Source organism: Lacerta agilis, chromosome 6 (genome assembly GCF_009819535.1).
Source record: "Lacerta agilis isolate rLacAgi1 chromosome 6, rLacAgi1.pri, whole genome shotgun sequence".
NCBI lineage: Eukaryota > Metazoa > Chordata > Lepidosauria > Squamata > Lacertidae > Lacerta > Lacerta agilis.
This window is the reverse complement of record NC_046317.1, coordinates 33,806,661-33,821,778: the sequence shown is the minus strand read 5'-3', so window position 1 is coordinate 33,821,778 and position 15,118 is coordinate 33,806,661. Positions and strand designations below refer to the sequence as shown.

Genomic DNA, 15,118 nt, shown 5'->3' with positions numbered 1-15,118 from the left:
ATTCTGCATATTTTAGGCAGATGCAAGGCCCACTAAGAATAATACTGGGCAAGTATGAAGATTTATGCAACTTGTTTTATTAACTCTTTAGTAGAGCTCAAACAGGAAGCTGATCAGATTCATTAATAACTCATAAGAAAGGTTTTAATTATCACCAAAACTACAACTTGATTGGACTTTAGTTTCAAAACAGAGTCTTTTCCATGGCTAACAGAGTCAAGATTAGAAAACTAAATGAATTCTAATTGAATTTATTCTTGCTATGAAATGCCATGGTTGTAGAAAACATTGAAACCTACCTAGGAAGATTACTTTTAGCATAGCTGCAATTGCAGCAATATAATGAAACCATATTTGATTTAACTATAGTGATTCATATATATATATATATATATATATATATATATATATATATATATGATATCTGCTGCTTTTGTTACAAGGTGTTGTAAAGGTTTCATTTTTTAACATCTAGATGTAAAACTCTAATGTTGTTCCTGTAGTAAGAGGTCCTCTTTTAGTTGATTGCCGAGGTGACAGATGGGTTCTTACAAAATTTCCATCTGCTTCACTGAAGTTTCATAGGACACAAATTTGGTAGCTCTATGAGACTGGATTACACATGCTGCCATAATTTGTTTTTCAGTAATCTGGGATTAATATTTGTGTAGTGCATGTTTAGCATAATTGGGGTTTTACGTTGTTTTAATGAGGAGGGGAAATAGTGGTTTGAGTGCACAGAACTTGGTACTTGGCACTATGAAGTTTTACATGCACCAATAAATACAAAATACTTTAAATGGCCAAGGCTTTTCCAAAAATTTACCTTAAGCAAGGAAACGTTTAGGGCATGCTTAGCAAATGCAGCATCATTACATAATCATCTAGCCCTATATTTTTAAAGCTCCATCAATCATCTTCTGATAGCTGTGTGTTTTGTATGCGTGTTCCATTGACTGCATGAAGCATGTAATGCAGTCAGTGCTTACGATCAACACTGTAATGCTGATATGATAAAACCAACCCATACAAAACTTGGATGTAAAATATCTTGTTTCACTTTTAAAGGACTGACTGATTTAGGAATTGGTGGTCTGTTGAATATGGACTATATTCTCCCTCCTTTTTCTATTTGGAATACGGCTTTGCCTTTTACCGTTCACAAATACCTGCCATTTTAACCTTGGGAGGAAGGAGGGACATGTACAAAATGTCACACACCAGAATGGCCCAATAAAGAAGGGGTGTTAACGGGGAGGGGGTTTGCCACCTTTAGCAGCATGAGAGCCACTGCAGCATAGCTCCTTCCTGTGTCACTCAGTAACATCTGTCATGTGTTCACAGTATGTACAAGGAGTCCGTGCTGTGAGTCCTTCCCATGCTACTATTATTCCAACTTCCAGGAAGAATAATGCTAGAATGGGAAGAAGACACAGCAGGAATTCCTCCTGTGACAGCAGACTTTTGATGTTTCCAAGCAGGTGCAAAGGAGCAACACTGTTGTAGCTTAGATGCCACTGAAGGTAACCTGGGCTCTTACTCAGTCATTTTCTATTGTTATCTCCTACTCTTAAGTTTAGAAAACATTTATCCTATTTTGGCATAGTAAATTATATAAGTTGCTATGGAATTGCTGAACTGTGTTTTGATACGTATCAATAACTTTAAACTGCCATTTAAATAATCTTCCCTTTTGTAGCTTAACCTCCTTTTTTGTTCAATAGTCATCAATGATGATATGAAAAAATCCATTACAGTATACACTTTGGAAGAGTGATTATTTTTCAATTTCTTAAATATCTGCATTTTATTCCAAGTCGTTGTAACATCAGTCTTTTCATCATTCTGGTGTTCTTAGCTATTCTCTTATTTGCTAGCATCTTACAATTACAATCACAATCACATGAAAATAATTGTGCAAGGCACGTCTCTTTGTACACCATTGTTCCCTAAGAATAAATGGGTATTCCATTGTTACATCATCATGTTCTGTTGCAGCACCACTTATGTTTGCATAACAAGAACACATTATGCTTTTATTGCAAGAGCATAATAAGGAATGGGTAAGTTTCAGGAATACCCCCAAAAAACTTCAATATTTTGGTATTTTTAGACATCACTTTTTCATCTAAAGTGGGTTCACTTCACCAAGTGCTGCTTCCTCATTTAAGTTTAAGAAGTTTATGTAGGAGCAGTGTGTTAATTGTAGTCACAATATCGTCATTGCCAAGAGCATGTGATTCTTCCATTGGCATAATAGCAGGAAAATAAGCTTTTCTGTTTTTATTGTTACTTTCTGATCTTATCCAATTCCCATCTACACATATGAATTGTCTTGTTATGCAATAGCTGCCAGCCTAAGTCAAAAACTGTTTGGGCAACTGTTTGCTTGATGGTCTGCTCTGTGTTGGGTTTTTTGATAAAGGTGGGTAAGAACTGCAGTAAAGACAGCTCAACACCATATTTATAGTGTGCGTTTATTTCAGGTTCATCATCTCCTGCTCGACCTGCAACCCCGTTGGCATCCTGCAGCAGTCCTACTCCCCCACCTCCTCCACCTAGACCCCCATCTCGTCCAAAATTGCCTCCAGGGAAGCCTGGAGTTGATGTGGTAGGTTTAGCTTCTTCAAAATCACTAATTGAATTGAGACAACATATCTTCAGCTCACCGTGGTACAGAAAAATAGAGATGAACAAAGAATTCTTAATGAACAAATGACTTTTGCCATGTCCCTAACTAGTGTCTGATTTCCTCCATTATTTGAAACCATACAGAGAATAATCTCTGTTGATGATGGTAAATAGGCAGATTACTATGGAAAGTCCACATTTGAAATTGCAGGATGGTTTTGTTGGTCATGCCATTAACAAGTCAGAATTATTACACCTGTGTAGGAATATGCATTTACTTTAGCAAGAACATCTCTAAAATGTCAAGAAAGGTCAAGAAAGCTGCTATGCCCCAGTTAAATTGAAATTGTATGACACTAGTGATTACATGTATCTTTTCACATGTTCTGAAACACTTGGACTTGTACATACATAAGCACACCAAAGGGATGCTTCAATTTTTACTATTCTGACATGAAAAGCACTTCTATGTCAGAAAAAGTGTACATAATTTGTTCCTTTCATGTGACAGATGTGCATATACTTTCCACTATGTATAAACACAATCTTGGGAAGTCACAGCCAACCATGGATTCCAAGAACACATTCACAAAGTGAAAGAAACTCATTTACCATTACCATCCATGACCATCCACATGCTCTTTTCGTATCTGTTCCTATGTAGCCATCCTTGCTATATAAAGAAAAGTGTAATGTTTGGAACAACTCTGTATGAAAAGTAATCCACAATTATGGATTCCAATAGTGAAACAACCCAGTGATTTTATTTTGGACTGTTGTTTAATTTTGCACCTGTGAACTGTTTCTTGTGCACCATAGTTTTTGCAGTTTCAAATGCATCCCCCAAACGTTACATTCTGCAGCATGTTTCTCACCTGCACTACAAATATAGATTACGTGCATAAGAGAACTCAGTAAAACTTTTGGCTATACAATCGGGCTAGTAATCAATAAATAGCAGGTGAGAAATCAATGGGTCTGTAAATCCACTCAATGTGTATGGATTAATTCTGGCTGTTCCAGGGGCCTTAGAACATAGTGTGTGCAGTTGTGAGTATTCTTGATTGAGTTCATGTTCAGAAATGCACTGTGTGTATCTTTAATCTTGTTTGTGTTTGTCTACAGTCCAGACCTTTTAGCCCTCCGGTTCACTCATCCAGCCCTCCTCCGATAGCACCTTTAGCACGTGCTGAAAGCACCTCTTCCATATCGTCCACCAATTCCTTGAGTGCAGCTACTACTCCAACAATTGGTAACGAAAAGCTTTTCTTTGTTTGAAGAATAGTTTCCATGAGTGGAATGGCTTGAATATTTTAATTTCTGAAACCCTTTCTTTAGTTTATATTTTCCTTTGTTTTCGTTGTCATGGTCATGTTCTGTTAAAGCACTTTTTAATGTAAATGAGAATTGCACTCTTGATTAACTGTAGACTGCTGCAACTGCAATGTATATTTGTGTATAAAATAGCAGGGACCTGAAGGGATGCATAGGCTCCCTTTATTCCCTAAACTGTGCCTGCCCCCAGTAATTTCCTAAATTCCGCTAAGATCAGGAAGCAGTTTTCATTGGGTATAGGAGACTTTCCAAGGGGAGATCAGGAAAGTGGAAAGAATGGAGCTCATCTGCTGGCAGATTTTCTATGCTGAAAAGTTATTCTGCCTACAAACCAAACTGCTTTTTGAATTGGAGGAGGGAAACTCAAAACAGTAGTTTAGGACTCAATGCAGCAGTTCCTGGAAGTCTCTTAGAAGCCAGTGGAGATGTGGAACAGTCATGTTTACCTTTGAATTCTGACCACTATAGATACAAAATGTTTTACTGTGTCACTCCTTGGCTGCAAAGCAGGACGAATAGTCTCGCAATCTGGTAATAATATAAATCATTGTTAGATTAGTTAGCTGTAGCAAAACTAGATAAATGCAATAAAAATGAATAAAGTTTAACACAAAGTTAATCTTAGTAAGGAGAAACAGGAGAGGATAGGAGCAGAAAGTATACTCTAGATCCAGATATTAAAAAGTAATGTTACAAACCAATTGTATTTGCTTCTTGGATTGCAGAAATGGTACACATGAAAAATTTCAAAAAGTTCTAAACTTTTTCAAATCCAGTTTCTTAGAAATTTGAAAATATGGAAAGTTGTACTGAAAACATGGTTTTTTTCTTCTTAAGATGAGGTTAGATTACACTTGTCAAAAGTGATAAATGTTCTGTGACTGTTGACGCCTGGATGTTGATGCTTTTCATTTTTTGCTTCATTCTCTGGTCTTCCTTTCTGCTTCCTGCTCCACTTCCTTCTCAGACAAACATATATTTGAATTCTCTTTGTCATTCTTTATTTCATTTACAATACTCTTCATCTTCTTTACACCTTAAAACCACCTTCTTCTCTCTGATATAGTTCTTTTGTGCTGCAGACTCCTGGTTTTCCTTTTTGACCTGCGTCTCTTTTCATCAACGCTTCTGCTCTTCTACAGACCATCTCTGTCACCTTCAGTTCTCATTGTATGCCAGGTTGTTTTCTTTTATTGGTTTTCCCTTCTTTTACATCCCTTTGGACCCGTTCTGCTATTAGTCTAAACTTTCTTTCTGTAGTGTTCTTGCTATGTGCCTCTTAATCTCAGGTTTTTTTTATCAAGCATTTTCTAATCTGTGTAGACGAGATCGGGCATTTGAGCTGCTGTTCAAATTGTCTTTCTGACTATTCTGAATGAACTCAGAATGGCAACAAATTGGATAAAGGGGAAAAATCCAATAAAGGGGGGAAATCAAAAATCTGAATGAGCTGAAATGGATATGTTTTGTCTTCATTTGAGTAATAGCCATTGAGCATACTACTGACTTCCCATACTAGTGGTGTTTAGTCTTCACTCAGTCATAGTAATTCATAGATACTTGTTTTGCTTATTAGAAAATGAAGATGCTGTCAACTGGGGCATATATTCAAGCCTCCAGTGATAATTTGTTAAATGCTGAACCTGGTTTGAAGTGCTTTCAGCTTTAGTTTGTCTTTTTCAAAAACTGTTCACTCTCGTTTCTTTCTGCCTATTGTGTGTGAAATGGAAGTGTGTGGGGGAGAGTGCTTAATGCAATTTTCTGACTTCATCTTTCCTTTTTCGTACCTATGTCCTTTGTTTCTGCTTGCTGTTGGTCAGTGCAATGACCAGGGTGATATAAATGCATATCAGTCAAAGTACTGAATAGCATTTCAGATACTTAACTAAAAACATCATATTATCAACTAAGAGGCTGTGTCATCAGTGGCTCAACTCTTTGTATGTGAAGTATTATGTTTCATGGGGTGGTGTAAATTTTCTGAAACTGATGCCGATCAGTAGTTTTTATGACACACTGTTGTGTGTTCTTATCAGTAACTGTGTTTCAGAACATAAGGTTGCAATGGAATCAAGCCCAACTGATTTGTGAAAAGGGCTACTTTTAAGTTGAAACGTTAGCCTAGGTTTTGTGTAGGTAAAACAGGTGATGGGGAGGAAAACACAATTTTCTGTTGAAATAATAATTCCCCCCCCCATATAAGCATGAACATGATGACTCTTTCACTATGGATATTTTCATTAATGGAATTAAAGTTCCTCTAGATAAATTGGTTGCTTTTAAAAGAAATAACCAATGATCCATAGAGACCATTGCTGGTTTCTGTTTGATTTTAGGATAACAACTGTGCAAGTCAATGTGAATTAGAGTCAGGACTATTCTATTGTTATTCCACAAATCTAGATAGCCTTCAAATTGATATTCATAGATGTGGTAACTACAAAAATGTCGAAACATTTATTTATTTTAAAACATAATATTTATATAATGCCTATTGTAAAGTTACATTACTTTTCTAAAGCTACCAGTACATCCAACTTGTAAGTACAATATTGAAAAAATCTGATGACAGTTCAAATATAAACAACCATTAAAATATCCATCAAATCAGTATCAAACAAGGGTTGACTGAATAGAAAGGCTTTATATAATCTTTCTGAGCTCCAGCAGATATTCTTTAAGTTTTTTTTTCTGTGGATGGAAGGAACCAGTTACTCAATAGCCAAGGACACTCTTTCAAACACAACCTTTTAAAAGTGCTATAGATTGCCCCAAAGCCTTATATTTAACCTAAACTTTAGAAGCAATGTGAATGTGCAGTTGTGATAGGGTAGTGCATAGTTCAAGTTTTAGGTGGCAGCACACTTAAAACATTACAAGCTTTGAAGGCCACATGCTTTTGACTAACCATTCAAGAACACGAGTAGGCCTTTGATTCATAGTCTTGACATGAACTTGATTCATTTGCCATATATGATTTTTAGAGAAATTGCTGTTACATTGAAGTTGATTGAGTAATCAGGCATTTTATTAAAATTATCAAAGTGGCCTTTTTTACAGATGGCCTTGGAGATTTCACCACCCTTGGTGGGGTGAAGAGAAACTTTAATACAAAACGATTGAGAAAACAGCTGAAATGGCTAATAAGGAGTTCCTGGTTTGTATTTGGTCATCCCAGCTATTTTTAGTTATTGTGTATTTGTTCATAGTGATTAGCTTGAGCATTCTTTATGCTGGCAATATGAAGGTATTGACATGAGAACTATATTTAGACTTCCCACTGACTGGCCTGATTTGCTTGTTATGCTAAGCTAAACCATGGCTTAGTGTGAGTACATGGGTTCCCAGAGATGAGCTTGCAGCTGCTTTGCTGTTCCTGAGTTCTTTTTGCTGCCACGTGACCCTGAGCTAAGCCAAAGCTTAGCACATTGTTCAAACCTGGGCATCATGGTTACGGTCCCTAGACTAACCACAACTAACCCTTGGTTACAGCTCATAGCTGGTCTGGAGAAAGCCTGATCTTAAGTCCAGGTGCAGAAGACATACTAAGCTTAAACTTGGTTTAGCTCAGCATGGCACATTAGCAAAAAGGACCAGGGAGCAGCAAAGCAGCTGCAAGCTCCTTTCTGGGAGCTCACACATTCATGCTAAGCCATGGTTTGGTTTAATGCTGTGTGCAAGCCTGTTCACTTTCGCAGCTTATAAATTGGGGCTGCTTGATTTATGCATCCCTTTTTTTTAGAAATTTGAAATTAGGATTCGCTTCTAGAGATAGCCAAGGAAATAGTCATACTCTTGGACAAGACGAACTATTTCTGGAGTGTTTTCTTGAATGTGTTAAACACAGGCACAATTTTACATTAATATTAGATCAACTTGTTTTTGTCCTTTGATATTGTTGGGTGTCTGTGGCTCTGTGGGGAGAATTGTATTCACTGTAGTAAAATAAAAGGAAATCTTTGTTAAATGCTCAAATTCTGTGTTCTCCTCAATGCTCTCCCTGAGTAGGGACGGAGGGAAGGACCGTGTTCCCCACAGGTACCTTAATTTTAAATATCTCCCTTTAGATTTCCATATTGTGAGAATATATAGGTAGCTTCCACAATTTATTGACTTCTGGAACAAAATAATGAGATTTTTTGTCATCTACTCCTTGAAAATAGGAGTGCATGTTTATTGCAACAGAGAAAGGTCCACCTGTCCAAATAGGCAAGTGGTATTGCCAAATCATGTATTGGATGAGACTGGATTGTGCCAATCTGCTCTTGTGGCCCATGACAAATAATGCAGTAAATTATGCTTAATATGCTGAATGGCTTGGCATGTAAAAAGCTTCCAGCTCAAGGGAAAAGCATGGCAGGCATTTACCGTGGAGAGGGAATAGCAATTCCTGTGGGGCACGCAGAGCTCAGGTTCTAATGAAATTTCAGACCTATTGAGCCAGGGCTAGTTTGAGTCCTTGGTTTGTATCTTAAACCATAGGATTTAAAAAAATTGTGCTAAAGACCTGGCCTTTGTATTTTTCCCTGTTTCAGAGAACAATGATTATGGATTGCAGTGATACTGTTAGGCTTGAACGGGTTAGTAGAGTAAAAAAAAGGGGGGGAGGCCATTAGCAAGAAGCAATGGGTCCCAGTTATAGCAAACTCAGTTTGAGTTTAGCATTGGGAAATACCTCTTGATTGTAAGAATGGTTGGACAGTGGAACACAATTGGGTTTTTTAAGAGGATTTTAGCAAGAGTAAATGACCCTTTGCCAGGTATACTTTGAGCGTGGGGAACTTTTCCTTGTTGCAGTAGCCCCTTTTAAATTCTATGGATCTAAGACAAGAATAGCCAACATGATGCCCTCCAGATGTTGCTGGACTCCAGCTCCTATCAGCCCTAGCCAGCATGGTCAACAGTCAGAAATGGTGGAAGTTGTAGTCCAGCAACATCCAGAGAGCACAGGTCCTTCATCCCTGGGCTACACTCACACTTCAGCAGTTAGAGTTTCTTCAGCACTCCTAAACCGACTACCCCTGATTTAAGACATGGAAGGGTTTGGACACTCATTATAAAATTTTACATGAAGAGTAAGATTATTATACACATCTACTTAGAAGTAAACCTTATTGAGTTCAATATGACTTACTCCCAGTAAGTGTCCCTATGATTATGGCCTAAGTAGCTCGTAAGAAGCACAATTTCTCAACCTTTGTGACTTCCCTGTGTGTAACTCTTCCAGTCTCTAAAGGTTATCCCATATATGCAGAGTTTGTCTGAGGAAATATGGCACAAAATTATTTCATTTACTGTTTGTCTTTTTTTGTATTTGTTTTTGGGTTCTTGTGGTGGTTGTTGCATATGATTTTGATAATAAAAAGAGATGTGTCCACCATTTCTATGTCTATGATCTTTTTTTCATTGTAATGTTTATGTTTTGGTTGATAAACAGCAACTTGATTTTCATTTGGAATTTGTGTTTTCATTGTTTTCTTTTACATTTCTTTTGCTCATGGGTTTCAGAAGATGATGCTTATGTTGACAAACTGCTCACGTTTGAAAGGCATTGTGAAACTCCTGCAGGTACTGTACTAGCAGAGTGGTTTCAAGAAATCTGGATTTAAAATTCTAGCCATTGTCATCTGAATGCTTCCTTCACTGCCACCCTCACCACCATGAGTGTCAAGTGCATACAAATATATATTTATATGTAAAAGAGAGGAACTCATGCCAAAGTCAGAAATGCAGCATATAGCATGCCAGTTTCCCAATGGCAAGAGTTTTGGAGAGGTGATAAATTTTTGACTTGTGGTTCTTTTTTATGTAAGGTATAATGCTACTACTCAAGAGCAGGTTTTTCCCATATGTATATTCTGCCTACCCAGCTCTTGCTTCATTTTACAGGACTAGGGTTCCAAGGAAGCTTACAAGGCCAGATGTGCTTAGTTACAGCAGTAGTATTTCCTTAGGTGTTTTCAGTTTGTTTTACATGTACCCTGGACTCTTTAAAATATTGTGAGTCAAAGTAACTGGTAATTTTTGACTGGGAGAGAGAGACGGGTAGCTTTAAATATTAATTTATTGGTTCAATTGGAATTTTATCAAATAATACGGTTCAGTAAAATCATGCCCTTAACCAACATTCCAGAAATCCTCCTCAGTAGTTTGTTAATCCAAATTTAGCACCTTTAGGGAAAACTGTCAAACCAGAGATTAATGCCCCCTTTGGAAGCCCACCCATACTGAAGATCCATACAACATACTTTCAGAATTATAATGCATGCTTATCTCAAGAGCATGTGAGTGCCAGAATCATTGCCATGTTTTCCCCTTACCAGCCTTTTTCTTCAAGACAGGTTCATGTAATAAAGTTTAGTGCTACATTTTCAGATGTCGTTTTCATACCCAGAGGCATCTTCCAACATTACAGCAGCATCTTTAAAATGGAGACAAGGCCTTGTGTAACAAATTCCGCCCAAAGCTAGTGCAGCAAAAAAAACCCCATACTACTATTCTGTTGCAGCAACAGAATACTTCTCACACCCTCCACGCACAAACACATAGGCAGAAATCCAGTGGGCAAAAATTATCTCCATTTAGGATTCCATAGCTTGCCATTAAAAAACTTTTATTTATTTATTTTTGCTTTCTGTTTCCCAAAATAAAACAAGATAATTGTTTTAAACTCCTTTCTACTCCCCCTTGCACGTTAACAGCTCACAGCGCCTCTTCCTCCCCTGTAGTGAGATTAATAACCTGCTTCTGTGACTTACACTTATGTCCTTCTCTCTCCCTTCTCCTTAACCTTTCCCATCCCGCTTCAACTCCTGGCCATACAGAGAATGAACAGCCTTCCCTCGTCTGGTTTGACAGAGGAAAGTTTTATTTGACTTTTGAAGGTAAGTAGTGCATAGCATACTGGGTTGGAACTTTAAGCCCCCACTTTGCTCTTATTATTTAATAGAAGCCCTTTGGTTTCCTACAAACAAACAAACAAACCCATTCTACCTTTCTGTATGGTAATGCTATGGCTACTTAGATGACATGACGAGTTCAATCAGAATCATTTTAAAATTTGATTTGTACAACTGTGTCCCTTCAGTTGTTATAATTTAAAGGGGAAATGGGGAAATATTAAATAATTGTTGTTTATTTATTTTTAAAAAATCTTCTTTTGGAGTTACTGATTATCAAAGAACTTGACTCTGTCAACCAGGGCTTCTTTGTATACATTTTGCAAGCAGTTTTTACACCTTATAGCAGCTACACATTATAAATATAGGTGGAGTGTTCTATTATCCTGTTATCCATTTCTAGAGTTTTCCTTGCCATCATATTCTTAACCATGACAATCTCCCTTACCCTTAATAAATAGAGTATTTCAGAGAAATATGAAAAATACATTCTTATTTAGTGCTTGTGTCATGTATCAACACCATATTTGATGGGGAGGGGATAAAAATAGTATTACAATCTGAATGTTGGTCAGTTAATAAAAGTCAATTATCCCTTTGGTACTTCAGTGTTGTCATTTTAACATTTATGTAACCTTTTTCCAGCTTGGCTATACAGGATAGTTAAAGCTTTCCTATATTAAATGTTTGGTTTCATGAACCTATTTTTGTTGTTGTTCAGTCGTGTCCAACTCTTTGTGACCCCATGGACCAGAGCACGCCAGGCACGCCTATCCTTCACTGCCTCTCGCAGTTTGGCCAAACTCATGTTAGTAGCTTCGAGAACACTGTCCAACCATCTCATCCTCTGTCATCCCCTTCTCCTTGTGCCCTCCATCTTTCCCAACATCAGGGTCTTTTCTAGGGAGTCTTCTCTTCTCATGAGGTGGCCAAAGTACTGGCGCCTCAACTTCAGGATCTGTCCTTCTAGTGAACCTATTTTATTCTGTGGCAAATATCCTCTGGTGTAAGAATTGGTTGGCACAACTCAAGTTGTTTTTAGTACCCCAAAAAAGTGTTCCAGAGCATTGTTGAACCTCCTGAACCATGGGAATGTACTGCAGAGAAGTGGAGGAGAATCAGCAAAATCACCTCCCTCTACCTTCCCTTTGCAGAAACTCAATCCCTTCCCTCACAGAAGGGGCTCTTCCCTGAATGGAAGGATAGCTTTTCAACCTTTTCTATGGAATTGCTCCACATCTCTTGTTACCTCTGATTCACCTCTGGGGATAAATTTGTAAGAAAAAGAAAGTGTACTAGAATGACTGAGTTTCATATGAAATGTTGTGGTCTGAAATGGGTCAGTTAGCCAACATAGTGCCCTCCAGATGTTCTGGACTACAACTCCCATTATCCCCAGTCATTGGCCATGCTGACTGGGGCCGATAAAGTTATAGTTCAAAATGTTTGAAGGGCACCTGATAAAGATTGAGAAAGCTAAGTTTGATGACTCTGGAAATATTTTTCTGTTATAAACTAAGTAAAGCGAATGCATCTTTCCTTTCCGTTAAGTCAGCCTCTGCCTAATCTTAACCAGTTACTGATAGGTCTTTGTGATTTGCAAATACTGATACGACTCGTTTAGTCTTCTAAGTTAAAGGAATACCCCCTAATGGTTTATGTACCTTAAATATACTTCACAGAACTAACATCAAAGTACAACTATTCTGCTATCTATAAAAGTTGTTGCCCATCTGCAAACAGTTGTTTTTTAAATCGGTCTTTGGTGCCGGTTAACTTAAATTTTGTAGGAAAACAGCTATTGGGGGGGCAGCTTTAATTGACTAAATTTTTCTCTCAGCAGTTAATTGTTTGGGCGTATACTCAAGCTGGGCTTGAGAGTCCTGTCAAAAGTAGCACTGAAGCTCTAGAATTTTTTGCACCTGGTTCCCTCTGTGCTTGTTTTTGGTGCCATGATGCCAAGGCACTGCTCTTTTAAGCATGTGGCGGACCCATGCAGTGGATCAATCTTCTTTTGTGGGTATTGTTTTTGACCTGTGTCTCTGCTGATTTAGTTTTGCGTGTTTTATTATATTATATTTTTTTGTGAACCACCTGAGATTCCTTCAGTAGACAGAACGGCAAGATAAAAATATTTTGAATAAATAAAACAATATTGCCTAAACATGTATAGGCAATGGCTTGACAGCCATCTGTCAGGAATGCTTTGATGGTGTTTCCTGCTTGGCAGGGGGTTGGACTGGATGACCCTTGTGGTCTCTTCCAACTCTATGATTCTATGTATAGAACCAACCCAGGGAATCCCTGTCTCCATCCAAATTGGCTATGTGGATAAAGAACTTGTCAGCACATTGGGGATAGGCAGCATTCACACATGCACACTCCCAAGCAGACATTGATCCTGTACACTTTTAGTGCATCTGAATAGGGCTTTCATCTCTGACATTTCAGCCTGCCTTTAAAAAGCAAATATGCACAGTGGTTTGACTTCTTGTATTCACAAAGCCTATGATTTCCTGCTAGTGATTTAATGATTTATAATGGTGTTCTTGAAGCACTTGCATTGTTAAGTAAACGATTTCTGTGTGTAGGTAAGAATTATCTACATTTTTTTGTTTGAATTTGATCAGTTTCCATATATTTTTAAATCTTGCATAATCAGCTGATAAAAATATAGATAAATCTCTCAAAATAGGCAATACCTTATACCTCAGGCTTGAGAATTTAAAACATGGCTAAAATGCTAAGTCTTGTCACTAGGGCAAAATCACACATAGGCTAGTCCTACCCCTTCTTACCTTGACCCCCTTATGGTTGAATCTGAGAGCCCTAGACCATAAAATATAGTTTTTAAAAGGTCTTCATCAGGTGCCAAAGAGGCATCACATGAATAAACAAACTAACGAAAACAACAACCACATGTCAATAAAGCCTGTTCAATAAAGCAATTTCAATAACCTGTAAACAAACCCAGCAGAAAAAAACAAAAACTTCAGCAGCAAGAACAGTAAGAGCAAATGGTGCAAATTACCAAAAAGCTGGATTGATTTCTTAGTTTCTAATTGGATTTCTTTGACAAAGACTCCATTCAGCGTTGACAGAGTAAGTTTATTCAAGGTAAGGGGAATATGCCACAAAGTGTTGGGTATTTTCCTGTAATTGCCCGTTTGTGGGAGGAGGAGTGGAAGAAAAGGGAGTGATGAGAAGTAGGTTGTAAAGAGGAAGCCTGAGGAACTAAGTGAGGAGGACAGGATCCTGCAGATTATGAAAAGGTTTACCTCAACCCCCCCCCCAAAAATGGTGCTGAAATCCCATCCCAGCAACAGCATCTGCGTCACTATCAGAAGCTGATGAATATCTATGGCAAGGCAGGATATTTGTTTGGATTTCTGCAAAGCTCAAGTTTATAATACATTTGAAGCCAATTTGCATCCTAAATAGAAGTTGTTTTTAAGGTAGAAGCCTGGTAGCTGGTGCTGCTAGACTTTCTTGTAGGGAATATTAGCAACGGTAAGCTGAAAGCCTTTATATTTCAGCATAAGAGTTCTTTGAAGAACTGTTTCCAGAGGAGTCCATTGTTGTGTTTCACAAAGGAAAAGGATTGCATTCTGGATACGTTTGTGTATGGAAAAGGAGTCAGAGAGGGACCATCCTCTATATGAAAATTTTAAGTGTGGGAGAACATAAGGCAAAGGAAATGGTTGTACTGGTGCCATGTGTCCCAGTGCATGTGACCCCTTGTCTAGGCCCAGCAGAGGGAGGAGTCAGCCTGCATTTACATGGGATCTGCAAGATGGGATGGGGTGCCCTTTTGTACTAACTGTGTAATTGCATATAAAGGTACAGTTGTTGCTCAGATACCAAATGCAAACTGAGTATCATTGGGCAGCCTGCACTATGACGATAAGTTTTGTGCTACATGAAGCATAGGAAGCTGCTTTATACCAAATTAGTTTGTTGGTCTATCTAGCTGTGATTTGGAATGGCTCTCCAGCATATCAAATGGTGCCCTTCCTATTTGGTAATTGTAATTCATAGTGTTTAATGTTTACATTAAGCCACTGCCATTGTGCTGATGAGACCATTGCTATCTGTTGAAAACAAGCCAATGTCATATGGTGGACCTTCTTGGTTGCGGTTTTAGAAACTTGACAGATTCACTCTGTTTGGATAAAGCAGTGTAATACAGAAAGTGAGACAGGTGATGTTTAGTTTACAAAAAAAGAGAGTCCCAAGCAATCAGCGGTAGAGTT

At 38.0% G+C, this 15,118-nt stretch overlaps 1 protein-coding gene across 8 annotated transcripts in view; it reads left to right on the top strand.

Annotated features, from left to right (window-relative positions):
- Positions 1-15,118, top strand: part of SGIP1 (SH3GL interacting endocytic adaptor 1) — a 114,419-nt gene that overhangs the window by 78,819 nt on the left and 20,482 nt on the right. For 5 of the 8 annotated variants that reach the window (XM_033151861.1, XM_033151864.1, XM_033151867.1 and 2 more), the window contains 4 exons: positions 2,487-2,611; positions 3,757-3,883; positions 9,475-9,534; positions 10,791-10,850. In XM_033151861.1, coding sequence (XP_033007752.1) covers positions 2,487-2,611; positions 3,757-3,883; positions 9,475-9,534; positions 10,791-10,850 — 372 coding nt within the window. The remainder of the gene's footprint in view (positions 1-2,486; positions 2,612-3,756; positions 3,884-9,474; positions 9,535-10,790; positions 10,851-15,118) is intronic. The other 3 variants (XM_033151868.1, XM_033151866.1, XM_033151869.1) reach the window with 2 other exon arrangements.